The sequence below is a fragment of the Erpetoichthys calabaricus genome, chromosome 17 (genome assembly GCF_900747795.2).
Source record: "Erpetoichthys calabaricus chromosome 17, fErpCal1.3, whole genome shotgun sequence".
NCBI classification, from domain to species: Eukaryota; Metazoa; Chordata; class Cladistia; order Polypteriformes; family Polypteridae; genus Erpetoichthys; species Erpetoichthys calabaricus.
In genome coordinates, this window is record NC_041410.2 from 83,307,182 (window position 1) to 83,330,183 (window position 23,002).

Sequence of the window (23,002 nt, forward strand, 5' to 3'; positions counted from 1 at the left end):
ATATCATATAAATAACTTTTTCGGAAAATGGACAAAATATACTGTAAATTAAATGACCCCGACCAAATAACCGAAAAGGATGCGGAAGCGTCAAAAAAGCCCCCCACTATTTATAGAGCCAGCATGTGACCCGTTTTCAGATTTCCCATTTGTGACGTTTCCTCTTCTTACTTCGCTGCATTCACGTGAATTTCCAGTCAGACTTACAGGAAAAAAGCGAAGCTGTTGCTGATCTACTACTTGTTCTCCACAAAAAAGCACATATAACGAGAGCAGAAACTTTTCGTGAAAATCAAACGCAAATGAAATAGCCTACATTAAAAGTGGATCGTTCCGATACAAAAACATATCAACCCAAAAAATTTAATTTCTAACTAATTAGGTAACTTAATTAGGCAGCTCTCATTTCCACTTGCACTCACGTAAAATTTCAGATTGGGAAATTCGTTCATCTCTGACAGGACTTGAACGCATCAGAAGACAAGAACACGTGAAACAAGATGAGCCCCTTCAATTTTATCACACAAACCAAAACATGACTTCCTCAAAACAGAATACTGAGTTGCATATTCCATCTATCTGCTGTCTTATAACGAAATCTTAATTCATGAGCCAAATTCACCTTGCCTTTCTTATCGCGACTTGCATGAGTGCACGCGAGCTGCCCAGTGAAGTCGCGCACTCCTATTTCCCGAGATGCCCTTCGAGTTCTTCCAATACGCAAGGACCTGTGGGCGGAGTCTACACACCTCACCCTTGATCAGATATTATTGGATGAATTACTGTAATTCGTGCACCGAGCGCCCTCTCATGGCCGTAACACTGGAGCCAACGAATAGTATCTGTTTACCGTTGCTTGGCGATAACACTCAGAATGGACCGGGGGTGAGTGATTGAATTTGTTTTTAGAAATAAAACTGAAAAGTGCAGTCTTTGAGCAGTCCAGGCTTCATACAGTTGCGCATGGAAACGAGCACTCAAAGCGGCTGAAAAAGTTTTAAATCCGGGATTTTTTTTTATAAAACTAATAAATACATAAGTAAATGACTTGCTTCGCCTCCATAAATCACGTTTAATTATCATTTTAATTACAAGGCTCAGTTCAAGCATATCAGTTGCGGAGTAAGGCAAATCTGAAATGTACAGTAGGTTGCCAGAATCCACCTAAGATAAAACTTACCTCGGATACTGATTTGTATTCTAGTGTCGAATCTTCACGGTCTGCTTTCGCGAATATTTAAGATGTTTGCTTAACATGTGGGATTTTGAAATGCTAGTTTATTGTTTTGCTGAAAAAATACTAGATTTTTGTAAAGATTTCTTATCAGGCTATCCACTGTTTTTTCTGCAGTTAAATAGAATCACAAGGATCAGAAACAAAATTAAGAAGAGACGTGACGGTATAACTCACAGGGGATTATATCCCCAAAGTATTTTTACCGAAGGAGACGAATCTCTCCCAGACCCTTTAATTTCTGCACCTATTCTAAAACATTATAAAATGCTTTATTTTTATTACTTTCTAGAATGGCCAAAAAATCTAACCCTGCCTGTCTAACTGTAGCTCTTTTTCTGTTTATAAAGCTGAAGATAAAGTGATCGAAAATACGATCGGTATGCTTTGGTAAATAACAGATACATATAATAAACATTTCAGAGTGTCAGACCTTCTATTACACCTTTATGTGGATACTATAACGTTAAAAACGTATATAAAACACACACACACACACACACACACACACACACACACACACACACACACACACACACACACACACACACACAAGGCAATAAAAACGTGAAAGATTGTCAGCTCTTTTTTGTCAATTTATAATATTAACAAGGTGACAGCCATAGTGACAGGAGGTAAATATGTTCCTGACAATATTGTAAGATAAATGAGGATGTTATTTTAATATACAAGTCCTTTTCTAACCCACTTAGGGTCGTGGGTGGTGCTGAGCCTGTCCCTTCTAGCACAGGGCTCAGGCAGGAGCAAACTCCTGACGGGCTGCCAGTCCATTGCAGGGCCATCACACACACACACACCAACCACCCACTAGGGCCAATTTATTATTGTCAATCCAACTAAACTAAATGCAATTAGTGAATTCTATCTATCTATCTATCTATCTATCTATCTATCTATCTATCTATCTATCTATCTATCTATCTATCTATCTATCTATCTATCTATCTATCTATCTATCTATCTATCTATCTATCTATCTATCTAAACATAAGAGCATAAGAAATTTGACAGACAATTCAATTCAATGTTTCGCAAATAGCTCAGCTGTCCCAAGATCTCATCCAGATTTTTCTTGAAGGTTGTCAAGGTTTCTACTTCAACTCCTTGTCTCCTTGTCCATAACTCTTTCCGTAATGAGGTGCTTCTGGCTTCTGTTTTAAATGCACTTTCCCCTTAATTTCCACTGATTGCCTTTCCCAAACTTTCTCTTAATTTTTAACCCTAAAAGGTTTTTTTTTTTTTTTTGGGGAGTTTTTCCTTGTCTTCTTAGCAGTCAAGGCTAGGGGGGCTGTCAAAATTCAGGGCTTGTTAAAGCCCATTGCGGCACTCCTTGTGTGATTTTAGGTGATACAAAAAATAAATTGTATTGTTTTGTATCTGGTGGCGGAGCTACAGAGGGTAGCGGTTTCTCAGATGTCTTCCTTTTCTGTACTGATGTTGCAACCCACATTCCATATTCAGGATCTCAGCCTCAAAGATCTCCTACGACTTCTCAGACAAGCCTGGCTAGTCCATTTTGGCGCTTTCTTGTTTGCCAGTGTATATGGTTTAATCCACTTTATGCTTTCAGTCAAACCACAGCCTATTCCTGTTCGTAGGAAGTCGTTTTGAATCTCTGTTTGTTTTCCTGTCCATTTCAAGTCCCACCTCAAGACCTTACTTATACTAATTTACAAGGGGCTTCACTCTGCAGTATCTTTTCATTTTCTTGCCCAGTGTATACTTGTACATATGACTAAGACTGAAAGTAAAGTAACTTTTCTGGTTTGAGGTGAGCTTGTCACCAGCTGTAGCAGAGATCTATTAATGTTTGTGTTTTGTCTTATTTTGTCAGGCTTATCCCACCATACAACGCTCTTACTGATGAAAACCTAGTGCATTTCTTCTGTCAAGAGAAAATCCGTCAACATCTCTGGAAATCAGGCCTGGTAAATATCTACAGTATGTTATACGTAGTGATAGCCTGTAAATAGATACGTGAAGAGGAGAAAGGGTGGCATCTATTTAAATAAAGTCTTGTAGTTATAGTGGAAACCCTCACACAAAAAACAATAATGGACTTTTAATTTTGAAAAATTAAGGTGACCCATGATGGAATAATCGTATCAGAGAAAGACTATCGTCTGAATATGGCCAAACTGGACCACATCGACCATGTGAAACGCAATCTTTCTTCAAAGGTTAGTTTCCTGATCAACCCCGGTTTTGCTCGATGCACATTAATCAAAGTAATCAAGAAGGGTGCCATTGTAAGTCTAAATACGCACCATGTGAGAGCCCAATGAGCTTAGAGAGTCATGGGGTTGTTCTGAAGGTGGGGTCACAACACAGAAAAACCTGTTCAGATAGACCCCATTCGAGTAGGACTCATGAGGGCTTAAAAATGCCTCATTGCCTTACGTTCACTCCTCTGTTTACCCTCTTCTATTATCATTTAAATTTCCTTCACATGAAAGTAATATTTCTGTGTTTCGATGTTCAGTTGGACAAGGCCAAGCCTTTATCACAAAGTAAATATACAGTATACATACAGTGTGTGCTTATGTGTACCCTCTTATTGATTACCAAGTCAAGTCAAGTGGCTTTATTGTAATACCATTCATATTGCAGCATATACTGACGCAAAATAAAAAATATACACAAATGAAGAACAAGTGCGAGAGGTTTAGAACTACAGTCATATAAAAAGTTTGGGAACCCCTCTCATCCTGCATAATAATTGACTCTCCTTTCAACAAAAAAGATAACAGTGGTACGTCTTTCATTTCCTAGAAACATCTGAGTACTGGGGTGTTTTCCGAACAAACATTTTTAGTGACGCAGAATTTAGTTGTATGAAATTAAATCAAATGTGAAAAACTGGCTGTGCAGAAATGAGGGTCCCCTTGTAATTTTGCTGATTTGAATGCCTGTCACTGCTCAATGCTGATTACTTACAACACCAAATTGGTTGGATGACCTCATTAAGCCTTGAACTTCATACATAATCATAAGATATAAAGGTATTTAAGGTGGTCAATGTCAAGTTGTGCTTCCTTCTTATTGACTCTCCTCTGAAGAGTGACAGCATGGGATCCTCAAAACAACTCTCCAAAGATCTGAAAACAAAGATTGTTGAGTCTCCTGGTTTAGGGGAAGGCTACAAAAAGCTACAGTGCATGCAGAAAGTATTCACAGCACATCACTTTTTCCACATTTTGTTATGTTACAGCCTTATTCCAAAATGGATTAAATTCATTTTTTTTCTCAGAATTCTACACACAACACCCCATAATGACAACGTGAAAAAAGTTTACTTGAGGTTTTTGCAAATTTATTAAAATAAAAAAATTGAAGAAAGCACATGTACATAAGTATTCACAGCCTTTGCATGAAGCTCAAAATTGAGCTCAGGTGCATCCTGTTTCCCCTGATCATCCTTGAGATGTTTCTGCAGCTTCATTGGAGTCCACCTGTGGTAAATTCAGTTGACTGGACATGATTTGGAAAGGCACACACCTGTCTATATAAGGTCCCACAGTTGACAGTTCATGTCAGAGCACAAACCAAGCATGAAGTCAAAGGAATTGTCTGTAGACCTCCGAGACAGGATTGTCTCGAGGCACAAATCTGGGGAAGGTTACAGAAAAATGTCTGTTGCTTTGAAGGTCCCAATGAGCACAGTGGTCTCCATCATCCATAAGTGGAAGAAGTTTGAAACCACCAGGACTCTTCCTAGAGCTGGCCGGCCATCTAAACTGAGCGGTCGGGGGGAGAAGGGCCTTAAGTCAGGGAGGTGACCAAGAACCCGATGGTCACTCTGTCAGAGCTCCAGAGGTCCTCTGTGGAGAGAGGAGAACCTTCCAGAAGGACAACCATCTCTGCAGCAATCCACCAATCAGGCCTGTATGGTAGAGTGGCCAGACGGAAGCCACTCCTTAGTAAAAGGCACATGGCAGCCCACCTGGAGTTTGCCAAAATGCACCTGAAGGACTCTCAGACCATGAGAAAGAAAATTGGACTGATGAGACAAAGATTGAACTCTTTGGTGTGAATGACCTCAGACTGGGGCGACGGTTCAGCTTTCAGCAGGACAACGACCCTAAGCACACAGCCAAGATATCAAAGGAGTGGCTTCAGGACAACTCTGTGAATGTCCTTGAGTGGCCCAGCCAGAGCCCAGACTTGAATCCCATTGAACATCTCTGGAGAGATCTTAAAATGGCTGTGCAGTGACGCTTCCCATCCAACCTGATGGAGATTGAGAGGTGCTGCAAAGAGGAATGGGCGAAACTGGCCAAGGATAGGTGTGCCAAGCTTGTGGCATCATATTCAAAAAGACTTGAGGCTGTAATTGCTGCCAAAGGTGCATCGACAAAGTATTGAGCAAAGGCTGTGAATACTTATGTACATGGGATTTCTCAGTTTTTTTATTTTTAATAAATTTGCAAAAACCTCAAGTAAACTTTTTTCACGTTGTCATTATGGGGTGTTGTGTGTAGAATTCTGAGGAAAAAAATGAATTTAATCCATTTTGGAATAAGGCTATAACATAACAAAATGTGGAAAAAGTGATGCGCTGCGCTGTGAATACCTTCCAGATACTAAACACAAAGGTTACTTTGGAAACTGCATGTTGGCCAATTTTCTCAAATACTTAATCTTATCCTGTTGATTGGCATACCCTTGGACAGCCTCAATTACTTTGCTATTTAGGGTCTCATACTTCTTCCTTTTTGGCTGTGGTCTGCCATCATCTGCATCAGCCAATGTCTTGCTGTGGATGGCAAAATAGCAGAAACACAGGGGGTATACCAATGCGTGGTACCTATCGTAGCCCCGAATGTAGATGGCGACACCACTTTCGGACTCCCACTAGGGTAAGTTCGCTACAGACTATCAAACGTGCAAACTTGGTGCGCGCGACGCGGAGCACGTAGATACGTTGTAAGGCGCGAGAAGAATTTTATTTGATTTATTTCGTGTTTTTATTTTTACACCATAAGTAGAGTCTATTATTTTTGAGAACTTTAATTTTGGTAATTTAAAAAAGATAAAAATCAAAAATGTTACGTTTTAGCATGCATCTGGAAATGGAAGGCCACAGGCACAGTTGCTGTTAAGCCCAGCAGGTCTGGTAGGCCAAGAAAAATACAGGAGCGGCATATGCACAGGATTGTGAGAATGGTTACAGACAACCCACAGATCACCTCCAAAGACCTGCAAGAACATCTGGCTGCAGAAGGTGTATCTGTACATCGTTCTACAATTCAGCACAATTTGCACAAAGAACATCTGTATGGCAGGGTGATGAGAAAGAAGCCCTTTCTGCACTCACGCCACAAACAGAGTCGCTTGTTGTATGCAAATGCTCATTTAGACAAGCCAGATTCATTTTGGAACAAAGTGCTTTGGACTGATGAGACAAAAATTGAGAACAAAAAGCGCTTTGCATGGCAGAAGAAGAACACTGCATTCCAAGAAAAACACCTGCTACCTACTGTCAAATTTGGTGGAGGTTCCATCATGCTGTGGAGCTGTGTGGCTAGTTCAGGGACTGGGGCCCTTGTTAAAGACAAGGGTCGGAAGAATTCAACCCAATATCAACAAATTCTTCATGATAATGTTCAAGTGTCAGTCACAAAGTTGAAGTTAAGCAGGGGTTGGATATTCCAACAAGACAATGACCCAAAACACAGTTCGAAATCTACAAAGGCGTTCATGCAGAGGGAGAAGTACAATTTTCTAGAATGGCCATCACAGTCCCCTGACTTGAATATTATTGAAAATCTCTGGGATGATTTGAAGCAGGTTGTCCATGCTCGGCAGCCATCAAATTTAACTGAACTGGAAAGATTTTGTATGGAAGAATGGACAGAAATACCTCCATCCAGAATCCAGACACTCATCAAAGGCTGTAGGAGGCGTGTAAAGGCAAAAGGAGGCTCAACTAAGTACTGATATCATATCTCTGTTGGGGTGCCCAAATTTATGCATCTGTCTAATTTTGTTATGATGCATACTGCATATTTTCTGTTAATCCAATAAACTTAATGTCACTGCTGAAATACTACTGTTTCCATAAGGCATGTCGATATTAATAGGTGAAAGCTCAGCCAATGATGAACAAAAATCCAAAGAATTAAGAGGGGTTCCCAAACTTTTTCATATGACTGTATACTATAATAGATATATACAAGGGATGTTCAAAAAGTTTCCGCACTTTTTTGTTAAATTCTATTTATTACAAATTTCAAACACAAATGACATCACCTTTCTAAATGGTCACCTTCATTTGCAATGCAATTTTCCCAGCGTTGTACCAACTTTTTAATGCCCAGTTACTACTGTCAAAAAACAACTTGGTGATAAGAGAGCTCTAGAGAGAAAACAACCCGTGGGTCTCCCCAGGCCAATGAGAGGACTATTCGTGTACACGCTCACACTAACATTGGGACAGTTTTAAAAGTGCAAATCAACTTTACTAAAGAAATATGAATTACGTTAACTGAGGAGTCCATCATGGAGTCCATTGTGGAACCCATAATGGACCACTGACATGTGATGCTGCTGCTGCGATACACTCAGCCCTCTGTAATCCTTTGTAATCGCTTTGAGACATTGTTGTTTTGAAGCCATTCCCTATGTAGCTTTGGCTTTATCCCTTTTGTTCGGGTGTGGTTTGGGTTCTTTTTGAAAATGGATCTTCTCATAAGGTGTAGGCAGTTTTATGGTGGGGATGGTGTATTTTTGATAATGTGCAGTGTTAATGACCAGAACACTTGATTTGAGTTTCATCAGAACTTTCTTGTCTCTCATGTGCCTCCTGGTCTATCCCATCAAGCACTGGGCTCAAGGCAGGAACACATTTCCAGTATATGACAGGGTGAATGCGCTCACACACACACACACACACACACACACACACGCACACACACACACACACGGGGCAGAATATAGCACTGCCAGTCCATCTAACCTGCACGTCTTTGAACTGTCATAGGAAACACGCGTGGGCATAGGGAAAACATGAAAGAAGCGCCTGCACCCTGGTCTGCTTTTTGTGACGCAGCAATGCCACCACATCTCCACATTGCCACCCCAGAAACACAAACATCACTAAATAAGGATCTACAAGGATGTGTAGAAAGTGGGTAGACAGAAAGTCAGCAGGCAATGAGAATCAGAACTGTAAAAAAACTCAAGGAACATGGCAGGCCTTGAGTTGAACATGGCAGGCCTTGAGTTGAACATGGCAGGCCTTGAGTTGAACATGGCAGGCCTTGAGTTGGTTGTGTGGGACGTTCAAAAAGTTTCTGAGCTTTTTTTTTTGTTTTTTTAAAAGTCTATTAAAAATTCCAAAAACAAACAACATCACTTTTCTACATAGTCATCTTCATTTGTGATGCAATTTTCCCAGCGTTATACCAACTTTTTAATGCCCAATTACTACTCCTCCCGCCTTCACCAATTCCGACAAAAATATAAAAGTGCGGAAACTTTTTGAACGTCCCTCATACATAATTAAAAATAAATAATAGTAAACTGAATAGATAGTAATAACAATAATAGACTGTGCCCTCCATAATGTTTGGCACAAAGACCAGTTTCTCCTTGATTTCCCCCTCTGCTCCACAGTTTAAAATGACAATTCAAACCATTCAGACATCGTGATTAAAGTGCACACTTTCATTTAAGGGGATTTGAAGACATTTCAGTCACACAGCACTTTTTCTTCATGGTCCCCACCATTTCAGGGCTCCATAATGTTTGGGAAAATTGGCATCCCAGGTGTGTTCCATTGCTTCATAAGATACCTCGACTTGCTTCTACCTACTGGTTTGGAGTCTGTAATTATCATTGAGGACAAGAGATGTGCTAATGAAAGACAAAGAAGCCATTATGAGGCTGAAAAACAAGAATAAAACCATTAGAGACATCGGCAAATCCTTAGGGTTACTGAAATCAACTGTCAGGGATATCATGAAGAAGAAAGAACACACTGGTGGGCTCAGTAATCACAAAGGGACTGGTAGGCCAAGGAAGACTTCTATTGCTGATAACAGAAGAATCCTCACTATGGCCAAGAAAAAGTCCACCAATTACCTGTCAGACAGACCAGACACAGTCTTCAGGAGGCAAATGTGTGTGTGTCAGAGACGACTATCAGCAGAAGACTTCATGAACAGAAACCACACTGCAAGATGTAAACCACTAAAACACAATGGCCAGAATACAGTTTGTGAAAAAGGACTTCTGAGAATTCTGGGAAAAGGTCTCTCATGGACAGACAAGACAAAGATGAACATCATCAGAGTGATGGTGTGAGCAAAGTGTGGAGATGAAAAGGAACTGCTCAAGATCCAAAGCAGACCATCTCATCTGTTAAACATGGTAGTGGGGGTGTCATGGCTTGGGCATATATGGCTGCCACAGGTACTGGCACACTTCTCTTTACCAATGATGGAACTGCTGATGGCACAAGTTCCAGTAAATGCCTCAAAATTCACTACACCAAGCTTCATCCTACAAGATAATAATCCAAATGTACTGCTAAGGCAACACAGGAGTGATTTGGTGCCAATAAATGAAAAATTCTTGAATGGTCAATCCAGTCACTGATTTAAATCAAATTGAGCAGGGGTTTCATATGCTGAAGAGAACACTTAAGAGGACAAGCCCCCAAAACAAGCAGGAGCTGAAGATGGTTGCATTAGAAGCTTCATCACCAGAGAAGACCCTCAGCACCTGCTGATGTCTATGAATCACAGACTTCAAGCAGTCATTGCATGCTGGGATATGCGACAAAGGACTAAATATGACGGCTTTAACAGACCTGCCATTGGTGTGCCCTGAAATGGGGGACTATGTAGAAAAAGTGTGCAAATCCCCTCAAATAAAATTCTTCAATGTGCACTTTTATGACATCTGAATTCTTTGATTTGATATTGTGGAGCAGAGGGGTAAATCGAGGTAAGATGCATCTTTCTCCCAAACATTACGGAGGGCACTGTGTACCTCAGGCATTTCCTCCTCCCTAATGCTAACACCCTACAGTATATGTGAAGGATTAAAAATGGAAACAGAGATTGATGGATGAATGAAAGAAGTGACATTGCATAATATATTCGTTTTTCAAACAGGAAGGCTACGACACCTCCCAGTATTGCATCTTACAGAATAAAGGTAATATGAAGAGAATTATGTCAAGCATAAGCTTGGGGAGCAACACTAGCAGAGAAAAGAGTGAGGTGAATACCAGAAGGAGTGAGAAAGTGAAACAAGCACTCTGTGAGGTGGGTGGCAGTTTTTAATATGTTTAATCCAGAGATACAAAGACAATGATTTTTTTATGTATGTTACATGAGACATTTTTACCCATTATGCTTTTTGATAGCCAGTCTCTGACCTCTGCTAAGGAAAAGGCAAAAATTCCTTAACTCTTTCAGGGCTGATGTCGACTTTTGTCAAAAGGAGGAGTTGACGATGGTAATCAACTGTAAATTGTGACAAAACCAACCGTTATGTTTTAGTTGGACTTTCGTTGCTAGAAGAAAAGTTAGATTCATTGGTCTGACCGAGATTCCCTTCGCTCTTGTGAGTAGCAAGATGCACACACTGGCAAAAATGGCACTGACATCTAGTGAGAGATCAAAGCGAATGCGTAAAGCAAAATACTCTGTGGACGATGTTTTGCCTATTATCTCTGAACTGGAGTATGACTTGTCGGACTCAGTTTTTGATACAAGTGATTGAAAACGAATGTGAGGTTCCAGGTTCAGCTGATCGGTCCCCAGCTCATCGTGGTACTGACAATGTTCACCAGGGAGGACTGTCACATAACAATGACAAGAGGTAGAAACCAAATTGTAATGCACTGCGACCGTGACTGCTGCTGCTGTCCCAGCCACACATTCTTGGCAAACTGGCAACCACCGCATGCAGCAACAGATGTTTTATGTTGATTTCTGAGTGAAACCATTGTTTTTTGGAAAAAATATTCAGCCCTCGGGCGGCACGGTAGCACAGTGGGTAGTGCTACTGCCTCGCAGTTGGGAGATCTGGGGACCTGGGTTCGATTCCCAGGTCCTCCCTGCGTGGAGTTTGCATGTTCTCCCCGTGTCTGCGTGGGTTTCCTCCGGGCGCTCCGGTTTCCTCCCACATTCCAAAAACATGCAGGTTAGGTGGATTGGCGATTCTAAATTGGCCCTACTGTGTGCTTGGTGTGTGGGTGTGTTTGTGTGTGTCCTGCGGTGGGTTGGCACCCTGCCCAGGATTGTTTCCTGCCTTGTGCCCTGTGTTGGCTGGGATTGGCTCCAGCAGACCCCCGTGACCCTGTGTTCGGATTCAGCGGGTTGGAAAATGGATGGATGGATGGATGGATGGATTCAGCCCTCAAAGAGCTAAATAAAAGTCATTGAATTTTTTTGTGTATACACTAGGGGGCTTTGCCCCCTGCTCACTTCGCTTGCTGCGCTAGCCTCTTTGTTGTTCTGCAGCTCACGTATGGGAATGCGGAAGTACAATTTACTAACTATTTTACATTACAGCGATTAACCATATTTAAAAATAGCAAAACGTAATAATTTGAAAGTAAATTATTTTTCATGTTGCGTTCGAGTTTTTCGTTGCGTAATATGATTTCGTTCTGTTTGGCTTTGAAATTAACTTAACTTTTTAAACTTACACTTTTACTGTAAAACTTCAGTAAAAACAATTTTTTTTTATTAAATTTACATCAATATCGCATTGAATTTTGATTTTGTGTTTGGACTCTCATCGTGACAACGTGGTTGAATATCGTTTCTCTCTCTATTAAATAAAACTACTTTTTTGAATGTATGGCTCTGAGACTGGACGGTGTTCACGGTTGTAGATATTCTACTCGATATTGTAACTTGATGTTTTCATCTTCCACACCAACACCACCAACTGTTTCAGCAGAGTCTATTGATACGCATTTAACCAATTTGACATGTAACCAATTGACATTTTTGGCGTTAATTCGTTTGAATTCATCGATTGCCTGTGTACTCATTTTTACTGTTGATAACCCTTCGTGATGAAACTCTTCAATAAGACTTGGACATAATACATCTTCTTTAATTGGGAACTTAAAGTGAGGAAACTGTTAAAATTTATAAGAGCTGAGACCGCAAGAACTGTGGCTGTGAAAAGCATTCACACGAATGAGAGGTGAAGGTACCGTATGTGTGTGCTTTTCTATGGTTGAGAGAAGGGCGGGACTTGAAAACATCTCATGGCCAAAGTCTCGACTCGCGGGACTTGAAAAAATCTTCCAAAAAGTCTCGTGTCGTTGCAGAATTTTTTTTATATAATAGAGAGACATGTTTCATTTGTAAGACTCCCTAATCTCTGAGAATTAAATTGAAATTGCTTAGATGTGTTACAAGTTACAGCATGCTTCTGTAGTGCTTCCTTAGAAGAAGGTTTTACCAGTTGGAGAACTTAAAACTCTTCGTATTAAAAAAAATGCAATTTCAAGAAAGAAGACAACATTTCCAATAAAGTCTTTGTTGTTTGTTTGAAATCTGTGGTTCTGATATTGCTTAACGAATTGCTTTACTGTACATTCAGATAATCATTTTGTAACAGTTTTCAGGAAGAGAGGATGGTATAAGAGCACTTGCCCTGAGCCATGGACTTGTGGGAAAGGGGTCGGGTGGGCAGGATGGTCTTGTCAGAAATGTATTGTTGCCATCCGTAACAAAATCAGCGACAGCAGCAACTACAGAAAGTGACTGACCACATGGTTCTTTTTTTAAAAATAGTGAAGTCCATGAGAAATTACTTAACGTAAGTACAACAATGTACTAAAAAAGGAACTGCCTTGAAATCCAGTCTACCAAATAGGTTCTTGTGCGTCAAGTGAGCTTTGCGGAGGTCATTAATGAATTTGCAAACTGTGAAAGCTCACGGATGGGGTCTGTAGAAGTTAGTGCAGTAAGACAGGGCCTATTATTTACTTATTTGGCTGATGTCTTTACCCAAGGTGACCTGCTAGACTAACTAGGGGGCTTTGTCCCCTGCTCACTTCGCTCGCCAACCCCCAGGCCTCTGCTACACGCTAGCCTCTTTGCAGTTCTGTTGCTCGCGTATGGAAATGCAGATGTACAATTTAAACCAATTTTTATTTTCATGGGAATTGTTACATATGCATCACTGTAACGTATAACTGCCTGTGATTGAATTTCATTCTTTCTCTCTATTTAGTAAAACAACTTTTTCAAATGTTTGGCTCGGAGTGTTTGCAAAAGCTATTCTAACCATAAACTGTTAACATTTTAATACAAATGATATACTAGATCTCCTTTGGTATCTAATGTTATCAGCGGAAGATGTACTACATTACCTTTCTTAGATACATCTTTCTTTCTACAGTAATTCATGTGTTGTAAGACCGGACGATGTTAACGGTTGTAGATATTCTTCGTAATATTGTAAGTTGATGTCTTCATCTTCCGCATGATCACCACCACCTGTTTCAGCATAGTCTATTGATAAGCATTTAACCAATTCGCTTTGTAACCGATCAACATTTTTGGATGCATTTGACCAATCTGATGTGTAACCGATCAACATTTTTGGCCTTAATTTGTTTGACTTCCTCATTTCTTGGTGCTAGGATTGTGCGTGTACTCATTTTTTATGTTGATAACCGTTCAACATAATGTCTTCTTTAATTGGGAACTTAAAGTGAGGAAACATTAAAATGTATAAGAGCTGAGAGTGCAGGAAGTGTGTCTGAAAAAAAGCTTTCACACGAATGAGAGTTGCTTGAAAATGTTGAGAGGAGGATGCGACTTGAAAAAATCTCAAAGCAAAAGTCTTGTCTCACGGGACTTGAAAAAAAATCTCTCTTCCAAAAAGTCTTGTCGCATCGAATGATTTTTTAATATAATAGAGATATACACTATGTAATTTACTATAGAATGTTTCAAAGTAGCGGTTGGGGCACATCACCTGAGTTGTGAGGGAGGGTCAGTTACGGCACTATGGCCATGTGGCGCGATTCCCCGCAGGTGATCATTGTTGAGGGCCTAACCGACTGGACCAGGCCAAGGGGAAGCCCACATAACATCCGGCTACGGTCATTTCTGGAGGGTGGGACTGGACCCGCATGTCTGTGTGGGGGGGTTGCCAACCGGGATCCCGAGCCGTTTCATCTTGTGGTGGATGCGTCAATGCACTGTGCCAGTGCATGCTCCCCAACCTGACCTGACATGACCTGTTAAAAATGGGCGGAGTGGTGGCTCTGAGGCTAAGGATCTGCGCTGGTATCCCGAAGGTTGCCGGTTTGAATCCCTGTCACTGCCAAAAAGGCCACTGCTCTGCTGGGCCCTTGAGCAAGGCCCTTAACCTGTAATTGCTCCAGGGGCGCTGTACAATGGCTGACCCTGCGCTCTGACCCCAAGGGGTATGCGAAAACTAACAAATTCCTAATACAAGAAATTGTATAAGGTGAAATAATGAACAAAAAAAAAAAAAAAAAAGCCCCATAACCCTTCTCTAGATGAGTGCGTTAAGAAAATGGATGATGTTAAAAGGATGTTTCGTTGCATTAGGCTTGCTGTGTTTAAGATGAGGTGATAATCTACTTAAATACATGTTGATAATGTTCTGTTAGTAATGGAGTTGTTAAATAAATAGCCAACACATTATGAGGGTGGGGCTGATGAGGGGCCCGTAAGTGCAGTACTGTTTCGACAGAATAAACTGTACATTAAGGGACTGAAAGACAGCAAAATAATTTTACTTTTTTTCTCTAATTTCTTTTTTTTATTATTTATTTTTTGTGATCAGTTGGAAAAAAAGGACATTGAACAGCTAACCGGTATTCGTCTCAAACCTGGTCTCTCTTCCTTTGGTCTACTTCTTATGGTTTCACCTCCTCAAAGTCCTTCTTCTAGCAGATATCATGCATCACGTGGACAGAAGGAATGGCAGTCCAAAACACCAGTCAGAAGTTTACAGAGTCCTGATGTTTCGTGGATCAGACCGGCCCAGAATTCAAAGGTGTGTGGACGTGTTTTAATGTATAGCATATTAAAGCTTATCTACTGTTACAATTGATCATGTACTCACCAGAGCTCTACTTGCTCCAGAAATAGTGTTGACTATTTTTTGTTCCTCCACTCCGTGAGGAGACTTATACAAAAAGTAATGCAATTTCTATTAGTCCTACATGTTTGATAGCAACATGACCCCTCCAAGCTAGAACAGTCCCCACTAAGAGTTTTTAATACATCTGGAAAAAGAAATTCACAAAATTGTATTCTGTATCATTGTTGTGGCTGCATGTCTTACAGTAGGGGTGTCCATCTCCGACCCTGGAAGGCCACAGCAATGTAAGGTTTTCCGTTTTGCCATTTTCTTAATGAATGACCAGTTTCTTTTGCTCATTGACTTCTTTTCCCTTCATTATAAATGCCGTGTTTTTTAAGACTCGGGCCTCTTCATTGATTCTTTTTTTCTTAAATGGCAGCCAAACAGAAATGAGATGTGAAGCGAGCCGACAGATGACCAGCTAAGTCAGGGCTTCAAACTCCAAACAGTTTCACTTCAGCCAGTACCTTAATTAGAAATCAATTCTTATTGTTAATTAAAGCCATTTATTTAATTCTGTGGCTTGTTGTTGCTCTCACTCTGCCACAGCAGACATTTTCAGAACTGTTGTTCGTTCTTTTTTCTAAGAGCACCATCACAATGTTTTGGTGACCTGAGCAGATCAACATTACTGAGACCCTCACTTTTCTTTATTACCAGCTATTGTATGATGGACTCATTTCAGCCGCTTGTATTCGCAGGGTTTCTGGGCTCTCCCTTAAAGATAGGGTGAGAAGCTCAATCATCCGGGAGGGACTCAGAGTAGAGCCGCTGCTCCTCCGCATCGAGAGGAGTCAGATGAGGTGGCTCAGGCATCTGATCAGGATGCCTCCTGGACGCCTCCCTGGTGAGGTGTTCCGGGCACGTCCAACCGGGAGGAGGCCCCGGGGAAGACCCAGGACACGCTGGAGGGACTATGTCTCCCGGCTGGCCTGGGAACGCCTTGGGATTCTCCTGGAAGAGCTAGAAGAAGTGGCCGGGGAGAGGGAAGTCTGGGCATCTCTGCTCAAGCTGCTGCCCCCGCGACCCAACCTCGGATAAGCAGAAGAGGATGGATGGATGGATGGATGGATGTATGATGGACTCAGGCTGCTGATCGTGTGTTGATTCATTTTTGTATCTCAATGTTTGGCTGCTAATTAAGGAAAAAAGAAGTAATTAAAGGGCCCAAGTCTTAAATAGCAAGTCAATTAAAAGTAATTAATAACTTCTGAAGCATTAGATTTAGCATAAATTACAATATCAAGCAAATAAGATATGTCAAGCAAATAGTTAAATAAAAGACATTAGCCATATTGCATTATTTTTAAGCTTGGAGCAGAATTACCAATTTGGGAATGGAAGGATAGAACAGGAAGAGAATGACGTGTAGAAACTGCCCGAGGACAAAAACAAGGCGGAATAAGAAAAAAAACACCTGTTGAACGATACCAAAAACAAAATGTGGAAAAAATGGCCCTGGTAGGCACGTGAGAAACCAGCTGGAATAGTGAGTCAGCAGAAACAGCAAAGGCACTGATACAACAAGGTCAAGATGATGTAATGTATTGAAAGTAAAATTAGTGTATTCATGTATTAGTATAAATAAATAGAGAGAAATATATAAGCATTAACCTTAGTGCAGATATTAATGCAAGTCAGGCCTGCCACGCAAAGAATTAAATAAAGGTACATGCTATATTTCTTTTTAATTAAAGCTTAGCTTCAGCCGCTAAATAAAAAATAGCTTGAAGGCCAAGGGAAAGGGAAGTGATAAGAGAGTGACCAAATATGGGAGAAGGAACATCTGCCCAGCCAAAGACCAATCAAAAATAAGCAAAACAGAAACTAAAAATGAACAATAGACAAGTAAAAGTACCAGAGGCCAGATACAGGGGAGTCAGGAGATAATAATGGTTCTCATGAGAACTCGAAGTATCGGCTGGGCAGGTGCAGAGGGGAGTCAGAGAAAAGTAGCAAATTAGTTAATTTGAGCAAGGTCGGAATGATAAGAAATTACTATATAAGTTTTGAGTCTGGAACTGTTCAGGGCTCGGCTCAATTTGGCCGTATTGGGTTGAGTCCGTGTTTTTTATTATTGTTGATATATTGCAATAAAACTATAGACTCTTTTTGCCTATCCTGAGTCCTAATAGCCTTCATTTCAGGTGAAAAGCCTTGTGGTGACAATTTTTCAACACGACAGTCACTAATTAAGACAAGGGTTAGAATGAAAACCAACAGCCACTACGGCCCGCCAGGACAGGAGTTGGATACACCTGTCTTACAGTGTGGCCAGATTTGAAGAGAAAATGAAATTGTAATTAATACAATATTATGCACGTTTATTACTATCCATACATAATGGAGCTCCACCCAGAATAAAATGTAGTCTTGTATATAAACGTCTACGTGTGTCTGTCTGCCTGTCTGTCCGTGAGACGTGGAGTCCGGGTAAGGGCTGGACCTTTGAGGATACACAAGCGAGGCGAGGACATCGGCAAAATGGTATCCCTTTTACTTTTCCTCCCACCGCTAACACACAAGCGAGGCAAGCACGTCAGCAAAACGAAACTTCCGAAGAAAGACAAAGTCACTTAGCCGCTAAAGCACAAGTGATGTGAGCAGGTCAGCAAAACGAAACCTCCTAGGAGAGAGATGCCCAGAACAGTTCCTTTCAATTACCTGACATCTCTACATTTCTGGGTTTTTTTCCTGACAATTTCAATAGTTTCTTTTAACAGCACAGGCTTACACAGTTAGTTAAAGTATAAAAATCTGGATGTGAGCGTCAGTAGGCTTTGCGCCCTTGGAACCAAGTTACCCAAACTATTCTATAACATTGCAGATCATAAAATAAGTCAATACGATAGCAATTGACGAGAAGAATTCATAATTAAATTGCAGAATTACGGCATTTGAGGATTCCTCTCGAGTGCTGCTCGAGTGGCTCAAAAACTAAGCACATCGTCATCTCATAACAGGCTTAAGTTTCATGTTTGAAATTTCTCTGTCCAGCCTTTTTAGCTCGAGACCGTTCTCAAAAAACTGTGACACACAGACAGACACACACCCATCATTGAGATATCATTGTTTTCGGTATCAGGGGACCCTAAAGCTTCGAGATCCATCAAAAACCAGACATCAAAATTTTTGGTGAATCTAAAGCTTTCGTTCCTTCCCCATAGACGATAGGTTATGACAGGGGAAGGCGCAAAGCAAAAATTGTTTGCATGTCCATTAAAAGTTATAATGAGGCACATCCTGGAGTGTAGAAGTAGGAAACCAGAAATACTAGATTAACATAAGAGTTAATCTCATATTTAGAGACTCTTAACAATGAAAATGTCCATATATAATAACTCTGTAGACCGGTCAAAGTGATCCAATTGAAACAATGAATTTCCTCTCCTTTTTCCAAGTACTGTACGTACAATGGAGGAGATTCCTTGTGTCTTATTCTGTTTAATACGCGGAAAATGGAGTTGTCAGCTCTTCTGTGAAGCAGCAGAAAACACGCAAAGATGAAATGTAACGACACCTTGCTTACATAGCGTAAGAGCACATGTGAAGAACCCCAAAGTCAAATATGATTGTTTCTGATTGTACAATTTGTGTCTCATTTACAGAAGGTCCCAAAACCGTTGAGATCCAGCAACAGACAGAATGCGGTTGTGACCTTAATCTATCTTGGAAAGCAAGTATCACTGCCGTGCGAACAGAGAAATCCCAGAGATGATGTAACTGTGTATCAACAACACTGTGGCGGGCAGAACCTGTGTGTCTACAAGGGACAATTGCTTAAAGGAGGCAAGTAGTTGTATCCTACCACCTCAAGCCCACCAGCAGTCAAACAGACGGCACTCTCTGCAGGTTTCTCATTAGGAGCGTCTTCAGCGTTTTTGTTTTTTGCTTCAGTAACCATGAAGTACAACGCCAAGCCCTTTAGTTCAACAAATTAATGAAAGTATCCTACTGTAATTAATTTTTCCCTGTTGTGTTAAATATTTATACAAAAATGATTACTGGCCTCTGGGTACTCCGGTTTCCTCCCACAGTCCAAAGACATGCAGGTTAGGTGCATTGGCGATTCTAAATTGTCCTAGTGTGTGCGTTTGTGTGTGTGTGCACCCTGCGGTGGGTTGGTGCCCTGCCCGGGGTTTGTTTCCTGCCTTGCGCCCTGAGTTGGCTGGGATTGGCTCCAGCAGACCCCCGTGACCCTGTAGTTAGGATATAGCGGGTTGGATAATGTATGGATGGATGGATGATTACTGGCGAGACTTAACTTTAATTTCACTCAAGTGGACAAAAAAAGCGTTTAGTTGTTTGCACTGGAAAATAAAGTCAGGGCACTCTAATGGGATGAAAAGCCATTTTCTCTTTTTCAGCCTTTGAGGTGGGTAGTAGCATTTGTTAAATATACTCTTTTATTTACGAAAAAAACGTATACTTTTCACAGCACGTATTCACAGTGAGGGTTTGTTTTTACTCGAGTATACTTGTACACAACAAACGTACTTCACCTATCTTACATTTCTGTCACCCACTTTACTGTTACATGTGAATCTTTTACATTTAACGTTTTCACTTTCTCAAGTTTCGTCTACTGCCAAACAATTGGCAGCAGCTCCTCTGCGTTTCATTGGTCCTTATTCTAATGCTGATAGCCAATAGTGAAGCCTCGTCACTATCGGTGACAGTGTGGGCCCCATGCTGCCGGGTCCTTCTGGGGAGCCTCTTGAACCCACAACTCGAATCTGCCCTTATTCTAATGCTGACAGCCAATAGTTTTTAATAAAGAATAGATTTATATATATTTTTTTTTTTACTATTTGCTTACCTGTTACCTGATCAAGACAATTAATGGATCACCCCGACCTTGCATGTTTTATACAAACCATTTAAACAATAACTACAATAAAAAGTCATCTTTCTAACCTTTGACATATAAATTCCTGGCTATTTAGAAGAAATAAAAAGAGAGAGAAAAATAATAAAGGAGAGCAAAAAACATGTAGCAAATAATTGGGTTGTTTCTTCCTCAACTAACATTAAGGATGAGGAAGCCTGACATTTTATAGCACAAAATATACTTCAAGTAACATTGAGACATATGCCCTAAAACAAATGTTTTTACAGAAAATATTTTTTTTCTGCTCAAAATGGTGTTTTTCATGACATTGCATGGTAGAGAATTTCCAGTTTTAGAAATTGATTCAGGACACTTAAATCCATTATGTCTTATTAACGGGTGCAGAGCAGTGTCAGAAATGTCTCATCATTCAAAAATTCACCAAGATGGATCATCTTTCACAAATTCCCCCCGACTCTGACAACAACGCTATCATGTTTTTGCAGAAAGATTCCAGTTTCTGTCTCATCGTAATCCTGGATTTGGCTTCAGTTTGAACTTTTCCTTAAACGGGGTGCCAGTGGAGAGGCTCAGTACGTGCTGTGAATACAGACACCAACCGGGATGTCGGCTCGGCAGCAAGAACGGATACTTTGGGTTCGTCGATGTGAAGGGGTCTGCACCTTGTGAGAGGTAAATTAGCTAAACATGCAAAGAGCAATAAGAAAAGGGAGAAAGTGGAACAGGCAAACTTAGTCCTGGGGGGGGCCTCATTGACACCATGTTTGTACTGAAGCCGTTTTGGCAATCGGCGGTTACTGTGGGTTTGGAATGGAGTCTATCATAATCTTTCATGACTTTACATTATTATTATTTTATTTATAAGCACCTTTCAAGGCACTCAAGGACACCTTACAAATCAATCACTATATAAAATAAATAAAATACTAGTTACAATAAAACCAGTGTTAATACAACACTGAAATTAATCAACTAAAATTTATATCAAACAATAAGCAAGCTAAAAAAAGGTGGGATTTAAAGGTAGGAAGAGAATCAATGTTATGGATGTCTTGTGAGAATTTAATATATTTTTAAAATTAATTATATGAATTAAACATATAGAGCAACTGTCATGTCTAACATGTAACCCAGACAAGGGTCATGGGGGGCTATCCCTGTGAACAAAGCCTGGACCGGAGGCCAGTCCATCACACGGCAAACACACACACACACACGCATGCACGCAGGCTAATTTAGTATCACCAATACAAACACACAGACATGGAGGCCTTTCAGAGTTGACTTTGCCCGTTCCTTGTTCTGACTAACATCCGTTTCAGTACACACCTTATGTTTTTGTCTCTTATCAGTAGTAGTTTCTTACACTTATAATGACATGTCGGTATCTTTTCCCACGTTTTGTTTCAGATGCCAAATAGCAGCTATGTGCCGTAAGGAGAGCGACACCATTTCTAATCCTGGGAAGGAAAATAAGGAGGACGGTCCCGTGTAAGAAATGTGTGGGCACGACGTGAGTGAAACGTGAAGAGAAAAAGAAGACCCGTATATAGAAGTGCAACGTTTACATTTATTACCGGATGTGACGTTTTGTCTAATATAGGTAAACATTACCAAAAAAAAAATGTACAGTAGATCGGTTTATGACTAGAAGGCTGCAGATTTCGAAGTAGCCTTTAATCCGGTAAATACTTCTCCTGGTCATTAATAGATGTACAGCCTACATATGGCATGTCAAGAGCAAATCTGTCAACACGTCTGCAGTGATATTCCAGTACATACACGACACAGAATTTATACAAGTATACAAAATTTATATACAGAAATGTATTTAAATTATAGGTTGTGCTAAACAAGTTGTTAAATGACCCGAGTGCCACTCTGGCGCTAATCGCCAGTGTCGCTCGGACAACCGTATGGATGCGTCACGTATAAGACTGTCATTGCTGTGTCAAAAATATGGCCCAAGAAAAAGGGGGGACCGTATAGAAAAAGTGTTGTGTGACCAAACTGTATGCAGAGATCCGCAGCATCCAGTTGTGTCTATGAATTTTAGACTTCAAGCAGTCATTGCATGCACGGGATATGTGACAAAATACCGCACTAAACCCGACCGCTTAAACAGACCTGCCTTTGCTCTGGGCCAAACATTACGGTTCCCTAAAATGGGGCAATCATGTTGGAAAAATTATTTTGTGACCGAAATGTGTACAAATCCCTTTAAATGAAAGTCTGCAACTTGCACTTTAATCACATCTGAATGGTTTCTTTTGTATTTTGTAAACGTTGGAGGTGAGAGGGGGAAAACCCAGGAAAAAAAATGGGTCTTTGTCCGTAACATTATGGAGGGCACTGTACGTACCACTTGCGACGACTGTCCAGGATTTTACATCACCTGTAGCTCGCAGACCGTTTGAACGATTGACCTAAAATTTGGTACACATATACTACGTGACGTCTGCTATCCGCTTTCGGGGTGATGACTGACCTGCAAGGTTATTTCTCTTTTTAATTTTATTGTAGAATCAACTCTCGGCAGAAGCCAGCAGGGTGGCCATGCGGCGCATGCGTACGGATGCCGTTCTCGTTCCCTCCCACCTTCGCCATCACTTTCCCTACCTCTTCATATCTTAAATCATTTTTTTGAGGCAGATTAAAAATTAAGGGAAACGTACTAAGTATTTGCAACACAAACACTGACTTAATCAGTTTTAACACGAAAAGAAGAAGCGGGCCGCTACGGTGGAGGAAAGAAGAGCTGCTCAGGAAGCAGCAAGCGCATCAACCTC

The 23,002-nt window shown here is 40.7% G+C and overlaps 1 protein-coding gene across 2 annotated transcripts; it reads left to right on the plus strand.

Moving 5' to 3' along the window:
- The first annotated feature begins 786 nt into the window (after window positions 1–786).
- On the plus strand, window positions 787–22,694 carry LOC114642049 (glutamate-rich protein 3-like). Of its 2 annotated transcripts, XM_051920930.1 has the most exons (8): window positions 787–885; window positions 3,090–3,183; window positions 3,337–3,435; window positions 10,378–10,530; window positions 15,059–15,271; window positions 18,970–19,154; window positions 20,703–20,885; window positions 21,624–22,694. In XM_051920930.1, the coding sequence occupies exons 1-8, from the start codon at window positions 875–877 to the stop codon at window positions 21,706–21,708; spliced, it is 1,023 nt and encodes a 340-aa protein (XP_051776890.1). In that variant the 5' UTR covers window positions 787–874; the 3' UTR covers window positions 21,709–22,694. The 2 variants fall into 2 exon arrangements, with proteins under 2 accessions (XP_051776890.1, XP_051776891.1); XM_051920931.1 differs by lacking the exon at window positions 3,337–3,435.
- Window positions 22,695–23,002: the final 308 nt, after the last annotated feature.